The sequence below is a fragment of the Phytophthora infestans genome, genomic scaffold, assembly GCF_000142945.1.
Source record: "Phytophthora infestans T30-4 supercont1.589 genomic scaffold, whole genome shotgun sequence".
NCBI classification, from domain to species: Eukaryota; Oomycota; class Peronosporomycetes; order Peronosporales; family Peronosporaceae; genus Phytophthora; species Phytophthora infestans.
Genome location: NW_003303185.1, coordinates 4117 through 12700, shown reverse-complemented (window position 1 = coordinate 12700; position 8584 = coordinate 4117). Strand labels below are relative to the sequence as shown.

Here is an 8584-nt window from a genome sequence, read left to right as displayed (position 1 = left end):
CAGCGGCGCGGTCTTGGCGGTCTTGGGAGCGTACCATAGTGGCCTAATATTGTAAAAAGAAAATTCGGAAATGACCGAGGAACTGCATTTTACGTCTTGCATTATCTCAGCAAACATATAGGGCGAATAATGGCTCTTCGCATGCAAACTATGAAAATATATAGCGATCAAATCATCAGATGTTTTCTATCCACATGTGTAAACTCCATTCCAGAATTGTACTACAGCGTTCCAGAATTCTAGAATGGTACTGTTACACATACTCTGTATGTACGAATGAGCTCTATTATTGAGAACAGGACACGGTACAGTACTGAACGCCCTGATTCTCTGAATGCCGATCCAGACCAGCTTGTCCCGCAAATTACAGACGGAGAAATTCCCAGCTTTTCTTTTGCTCCCCAGCTTTTCTCTGTGCCGTTCCTACGGTATAAACCAGACCAATCACTCTCAAAAATGTTGGTGGAAAAGGTCTTTCAACGAAAGTTTCATCGACACTCTGTAAATTCTATAGTCTTGGTCACGGCTCGCTGCGCGGCGATACAGCCACAAGCTAAGCGATAGCCATGGTCACCATTGCATCCTCAACAATGGCCTTGGCGCCTCTCTTACTCTCAATGATGTCGCATAATACTGAGGCGCACTCCTGGATAGACTGCATCGACACCGACCGGTCCAAAATCTATGATCAAAGCGCATCCTACATTTTTGGCGGTGCCGGCGGAAACGGATTCTGCGGAGGCTATGGGGCGGGCTACCCGGGTCGCGGTGATATCGACATTGGCACCGGATACACGTACAAGATGCTGAAGAACGAGGTCGAGGCCGGAACACCCGTGTGCCAGAACGTTGGCGCTAACACGTACTCGGACTGGCGGAAACGAGTTTCAGTGGCGCCGGGTCAGACGGCGTACTTCGCGTATCTGCCAAATGGCCATATCGTTAAGGACAAGAAGGGTGTCGGCACGCAGCACGGTGTCTACTGGACAGGTCAGGTGGGCACATCCCTCACATCTACGCTTGATATGAAGCCTGAAAACTTGCTGGGCGGACATACCATGAACTACGATGACGGTAGCTGCGGTGAGACCGTCGATTACAATGGCGCCCCTAGCGGCCGCGCAGGCGATGGCAAGCCGTGCATCGGCTCGTTTGTCGTGCCGGCAGGAACTGCCCCGGGTGTCTACAGCTTGGTCTGGTATTGGACGTTTTGGCTGGACGACCAAGCTGCATACATCGATCAGACGCAGGCGAAGGGGTACTTCGGTGCAGCGTATTCAACCTGCTTTGAGGTGGAGGTAACGTCGAGTGATGCTGTTCCTGCAGCCCAAATGCCTATTGCTCCGGTGACAGTGGCACCGGCCCCGACACCGGCACCTGCACCAGCCCCAACGCCGGCGCCGGCGCCGACACCGAGACCCACTCCGGCACCTGCACCTGCACCTGCACCTGCACCAGGTCCGACTCCGGCACCGATAATCCCATCGACATTGGCCCCTGTGGATAAGGCCGGACCTCCGATCGTTGGTGCTGCAGCTCCGAAGTCGGCACCTGCGGCGGAAACGGATGACTCAGATGAAGGAACCGATAGCAGTGACAATGAAGATGTTACACCCTCAAAGTATGCGATGGGCACCGTTCACCCGCCCAATTACAGCCCAGACATAGTGAATAGCACTTCGTCCTCTGGCTCCGATGCCGGCGAGGTCGGCCAGGTCGATCAGGACGATCCATTAGCGCCGTCGACAGAAGAGATTCCAGCATCGCAATCAGGATCAGGACCAAATTCTCTTGGAGGCGCGTCTGCGACTACGATGGATAGCGCAGCCGTCGCCGTTAATACCATCGAGCGGGGGGTGGTCCTGGGCGTCGCATTTGGAACTCTGATATAGTTTAGTCAGCCTTTTCTTATCCACATCAATTTGAATCGGTTACAGACAATCCTCTTATTAGGAGTAGTATCCCGAATAGTTATATCTCTTACATGAACTACTAGTATTAAGGAGGTTGGAGGCCTTCTCGAAGGTTGTACATGTACTGTACATGTACTTACAAAATGTCTGATTATCACTAGCAAGAGGTCACTAACTAAGTGGAATATTCGTCTGGAATGCGAGACATTTGCTCCTTCCGGCTACATTTGAGACTGCGTCAAACAAAATGATACTTTCGAACCTAAGTACGAATCGCGATTTAAGTGGAGAGCGGGGCGTCTCCTCTATCTTATAAGCTACAGAATGCTCAAAACTGAAGAAGTTGTGGTCGCTCAAAAATTATCTCCATTTATGGGCCCTCGAAATGACGATACATTTAGTGAGCTCAATATTTTTTTAAAGTTTAAAGATTCAAGTGTTATTTAAAAGCCCTTGCTAAAAGCAATTAAATAAGGGTGCTTTTACAGTTTTTTCGATGAAAGTTTACAATAAATGTCACAGTTTCGATTAAGTGCGAATATCAATAGGCCTACTTTAAGCTCGATTATTTCGATAACTCTAGTAAAGATCATTTTGTTTGACACAGATTACAAATTTTGTAACCAACTCAGTGTGCTTCCGACGTGTTTAGCAGCTCTTCGATCGACATCAGGCTTATTGTGCGCAAACGCGACATCATCACCTATGATGGTGTCCTCCTCTTCACGACTTTCATATTCACAATTATGGTAGCCCGAGGACCCGAGTGCTTCCAGCAGCTCATAATGACGGGTACGGGTACGTAATGTAGTTCTAGATTTCCACGCTTCATAAAAGGGTTTGACGCACGCTTACGCTGCATAGTCCATCGAAGGTTTATCCTACAGTTGCGATGGTACCCTTGTACTGGTACAGATGTGAAGCGTGAGGCCTACGGGTAGTGATAAAAATGCCGGTACACTTGGTAGCACTCGTAGTCAATCCTACGCCTTCGTGGGTAGATTGACCACCCTGAATCCTCTGTGTGCTCTACGTTTAACCCACAATGGACCGAAGTGCGTTTCCTTGCTTGAACAACTCACAGTACGAGTCTGTTCGCAAGAAGGGTGTATCTTTGGACAAGATGTCCTTCGCAGCTTGGCGGCGGCGACGCCTACTGAGCAACACGAACGCGTGACTGCATTTGAGACTTACGAACGTGGTCTCATTGCTCACGTCCGCGGAAGCTTAGAGGTCGCGATGGCCGCACCCTAGGCAACCTAGCCTAAGCCGGTAACGCTGGGGGTCGCCGTGTTTGAGGGGAAGGAAGGAGAGAACCTTCACTTCTGGGTCCGTGAGGTGGAGATCGCCATGAAGGCTCTCATCTTGGAAGCGTTTGCCCTTGTCCAACCTTGGCGGGCGTGCCAAACACTGGGCATACACCAGGGAGACGAAATCTCCTGGATGCTTCAAATCCTAAGCTCAGCTGTGTGAACAGCTTCGAGCCGCGTTCCTACCGGTGAACAGCGCGTTCTTGCATCTAAGCAAGGTAAACACGAGCTGCAGGACTACGTGCAAGAGATGCGCACGTTGGCATTTCTGGCAGGGAATCCTCTGCCTGAAAACATCAAGACAACAGTCTTCATGGGTGGCCTGAAGGTCGGCCCTGCTCGCACCCAGCTATTCCGGGTGCAATCGACAACTATGGAGGAGGCGATTCCAATCGCCCTCCAAGAAGCGTACAGCACAAGCAGGCTGGTACTTCTCGGGAAGCGGAACATCGCCACGATGAGGATGGCGTTCCTCGGGAGGCGGGCAATCACAGCAATGACGTTGTTGCTCCTGCTGTGACGCAGCCTGTTGATAGCAAGGCGTACAGCGAGCTCTAACCCATGGACTTAAGCTCAGCCGAGAGCTTGGTCCGCTGCTACGGGTGCGGCGGACATGGACACTTCTGCGTGTTTGTTCCTTGCCAGTCCTCGGGAAGAAGATCGCCCGTGGACCCAAGGTCCGGTGGCGCAGACCATGGCCAGGTGAACGAAGGCTCGCTCGCCACCAGTAGAGGCGGTATGCCCTACTGAAGAGCGGTAAGTCTTCGTAACGGGTGTGCAGGTCGGCATACCACGGGACTTAGCCCAGCGTGAAGTGGCTCTCTCAAACTGGTAAAGGGCAGTGATGGGCTGCTGGTAGTACACTCGGTGTACGGGAGTACAGTACCCCTTGAACGTTTTATGAGTTTGGGGGCGTTGATACGCCGCCGGAACATCGCTTGGCATAGCGACAGCGGCCTGTACGCTATGTCAGAGTGGCAGTCGTGGGCTGGTCCTTGGTGGACTAGCTTTTGGTATGGTGAAGGAAGTACCAATGGTCCTCAAACGGACATGAACGTTTGTGTTCGATGCATTCGTGCACCACGGTGTCGCTCGCAGTCTCGCCGTGAACATCATGGCTGTGCCGAACATAAAGCACAGTCCGGACTTTGGTGTGACAAGGCAGGAATAGGCCTGCCAGGCCAGGTCTGTGGCGGAGCATGGTGAGTCATGATCCCACCTCCGTCAAGACTTGGGCGTCTAATACAGACCGCCAGGACGCAGAAACGTCACAGAGCTGTCAACGTGCCGACAGCTCTGCGTACAACAAGACAATGCTCCGCTGCGGCAATGCCACGGGCATGGGTCTTTTGTCCAGCGTGTGGACCAGCAGCGTCCAACGCCGAACGTCGTCGCGCCGTACGGGCTTCGACAGTGGTTATGCCTATTAGAGCTAACCAGGTGAGTAATTTAGGTCCACACGGTCGCTCAGACCTTAGCTAAAGAGAAAGACGCTGGGTGCGCTTCCTATGAGACTAACACAGTACCACACGCAGTAACCCAGACTATAACTGAAAACGAAGGCATTGAAGATGCCTTCTGGGTGGGAACGCAGTGCCACACGAGGTCTTGAGTGCCTCTGATGTCGTCAGCGCGACATCACGACGTGGGTAACGAAGTGTCACGTCACGTTAGCCGCCGCAAGTCGGGTCTGAACTTTGTTCAGACCGACGTCGCTTCAAGCGACTCGAAGTCCAGGGCCCAGACTCCTCTGACACGGTCGGTGGGCATCGCCTCTGTCCGGTAACACAGCTTCGTGACCAAGGTGGGTAGCATAGCTCCAAAACCAAAGCGGATAACGCAGTTCCGCAACCAAGGTGGGTAACATAGTTCGACGGCTAAGGCGGGTAGCACAGCTCCGCACACAGAGCCATTGGCTCGAGTGGAGAGGCTATGTTGGCCTCGTCAGATGTGAGCAAGTCGCTCGGCGTCAATTTGGGGCAGATTCAAACTGCTGGCGCAAAGGCTGGATACCTTTGGTCGACACGGCCGTCCATACGAGCGCAGTGCGTGAGGCGGATAGCTGTCGTGCCTGCCAGTGGCTTTCCTAAGCCACAAGAAACTCAGTGGTCTCAAAATTAAGTGGGGGAGAGGCAGTGGCTATCCCAAGCCACGAGAGACTCAGTAGTTTCAAGGTTAAGTTGGGGAGAGGCTCGAAAATACCTTTTCTTCCCTGGTTTTTCATGAGGCAAGTAGCCGTCGTGCTGCCAGTGGTGATTACAAGCCACGGAATACTCAATGGTCTCAAGTTTAAGTGAGGGAGAGGCTCGAAAATACCTTTCCTCCCTGGTCTTGAGGTAAGACCAAGTTCCTTGCGGAACCGGGCGTCGATGTAGATCGACTGCAGGCTGGAGGCGAATAGCCGGGCTAGAGCTGCGGTAGCTCTAGCCAAACAAGCCAAAGTGGCGACGCAAGCCACTGGCGCTAGGTGCCTCGGAATCGCCGAGTGAATCAGCGGTTTTGAGGTTGCATGCGACCACACACGAGGCGAAGCGCGGACCTGGTGCAATCACAGCACAGGGGCCTTGGTCATAACGAACTGTAGCGTAGGATGAACGGAACGTCTCACCCGTTGACAGAGCTGTTGCGGTACGTGATGTACGCAACGTGCCGGGTATAATGGGTCGTGGATCCATAACCCAAGTGTGGTGCACGATGTACACACAACGGACCAGCTGTTGGTCGAGGCAACGCACGCAGTCGCTACTGGTGCCGCGCCGAGCATGATACGGTGGTGATGGCTGCTTGCATCACCATGGTTTGGTACCATGTGAGTACTCGGTGTCAATGCCAGACACCAACGCCGCAGTGGCATGGTGGTGAGATATGCCCCACCATGGTCGAGTACTATCAAGGTACAAAGTGTATATGACAGACATTGGTATGGGTGCAAAGGATATGCGCCATACCATGACCCGGTGCTGCTCTGGGCGTATACGCTGTGAGTCAATGCACGTACCGTGCATCGGCACTGGCTGCTGTCGAGCGGCCTGTCGGGTGTTCCACGTAATGAGCTCGTGTGCATGACACACACGAAGTGCACGGAGCACTTATGGTAGCTGTGATACGTGTCATACACAGCGTACCTGGTGTATGGGCCCATGGACCTGTACATCGTGCTCGCACGTGCGTCGAGCATGATGCGAGCACTGGCCATGAATCACTTCAGGCGACAGCACAGCAAAACCTGTTGCCGCCAAACATGGCAACCTGGTGGTGGGCGTGCCGCACCAAAGGTTAGTACCGGACGGTACATGGTGTCGATGAGAGATATCAACGCGTAGTAACATCAAGACGCGGGACGAGGCCTCTAACAGCTTCGTACGCAATGGGACGCGGGACGAGGCCTCTAACAGCTTCGTACGCAATGGGTGAACCCTTGCCAGGCCAAAGGCATGACCCGAGATGAACTTACGGCTCCTGGGTTGCTGGGCAAATGTTGCCCTTGTCGGTGTCATCTCTCGTGGAAGACACCATGTTTCGGACACATTCGCCGTGTCCTCCGGTGCGAGCTGTGGGCGAATGCCACACGTTCGGATGTTATTGCACTATGGGTCAAAGCACTGTATGCGCGCTAGCGCAGAAGCTAAGGCAGCTCTGAGTGTTAATTTTGCGGCCAACACAGTTGTGAGCGTGGGGATGTAAATCTCAGTGTGCTTTGAGAGCACAAGTCACTGTGGGTGTGATTGAGAGCAGCGACAGTCTCGTGGCTACTCAGTGTGAGATTTCACCTTTGGGTATTTTAATTTCCTCACTTCTGATAAAGAGTCAGCTGTGATTGGAGAATCAGGTGATTCTCAGCTAAGTGAGGTTACATAAAGGGTGACCCGTCACTCTTGTGGACACCTGGTACACGGTACCAGGTGCTCTAGGAGCCAGTCAGGGTATAACTACATAGATCCACTAAGATAACCTCTAGTTTGTACAGAGCCCAAGCATAGCTTTTTTATAAATACATCAGTCTTACATCTGCTCCGGGTACACGTGGACTAAAGTTCACGCGGGTAGTTAAATACCCTTAGCCCTTTGTTTCCTATAGTAGGTCAAGTAAATTGCACTCCTTACAAAAAAGCTAACATTTTCGTAAAATCAGCACAGTGTGCTGGTTTTGTTGACATATACCACATTGGCGTCTATCACTTTGAAAGGGAATTACAATGGCTCTTTAGCCATCAAAAACAAAACCAACACTTCCTGCGTGTTTAACGTCGTTTTGCGCTTGGCTGCTGATTGGAGACAACACGGTAAATATGTCGAACCATTTTGAGCAAAGGTGAAGCTTTTTCGTAACGCCATTGGCCATAACTAAAAGGACCAGTTCCTTCGAGCCAGATACATACCACATGACGTGTTTTATAAAACCAACAAGTTTTGCTTATTTTATGAAGGATTTGCCGCCTACTTTTGCAAAACATGCAGCTTTCGTTGGTTTTGGTAGCAAAAGTTAAGCTTTTCCTCTGTGCAAAGTGCTATGTGACCCCGTCACAACTCGCATCCGCTTCGGCGTTCGCTTGTGGCGCCCTAGCAGACTCATCGCCCACGCTCGACTGGGACGACGCCACCGCTCGTCCGCATCCTCAGCAGTGCTCATTTCAACGTCATCCGCGGCACTTGAAACAACCCTATCGCGATCGGGTGCGGTAAAACAAAATCTTCACCGCTCCGCACGCGCAAGAGGTTCTCCATTGACGACAGTCACACCTCAATCATGTCGAGACGGGAGTCCACGGCCTGAAGACGTGCTGAGCAATCGAGCGAAGCTGTGCTACAAGATCCGCATCTCTCGCGTCTTTGGCCGGGATCAGACTTGGCTCATCCAGGGCTCGATTGTAGCGCTCGCGATGCGTTATCTTATCCTCCCCTTCGTCGGCTAGGTTTCGACTGAAGTTCTGCTCGAACTTTAAGATCGTCGTGTACAGCGATAAGAATGATTTCAAGCTGGCTTTCGTCTCTCGTATTGAACAGGGGCGGACATTGTTCTTAGCCCTGCTGAGCTTTATAACGGATGCTAACTGGGTCAACTGCAGTGCTTCCTTCCAGACAATAATGCCGTTAAAATCACCGATCGATGCAAAGTGACAGCATGCTCTTTTGCGGCTCATGAACGGCTGGAAGGCAGTGGAAAGCGTACGTGGTCACTTCCGCACAATCGAACACTTATGCCACCCTATGCTGCATAAGGCGGCCACCAACTACTATAGCCAAGACTGTATCAGCGGGTGCGCTTTGGAACAAAAGTTCAGCTATGGTCTCGGATGTTCGATAGGCTGCTCGGATGGTAATGGCGCGGACGTTTATTACAGACAAGCCTACGACGCTCTG

General features: G+C 52.1%; 1 protein-coding gene across 1 annotated transcript; it reads left to right on the top strand.

Moving 5' to 3' along the window:
- Nucleotides 1-566: 566 nt before the first annotated feature.
- On the top strand, nt 567-1302 carry PITG_21869 (uncharacterized protein; the record flags this gene model as incomplete). The annotated part of the gene is made up of 2 exons (XM_002894715.1): nt 567-1207; nt 1293-1302. 2 exons carry the CDS (start codon nt 567-569, stop codon nt 1300-1302), a joined length of 651 nt encoding a protein of 216 aa, XP_002894761.1.
- Nucleotides 1303-8584: the final 7282 nt, after the last annotated feature.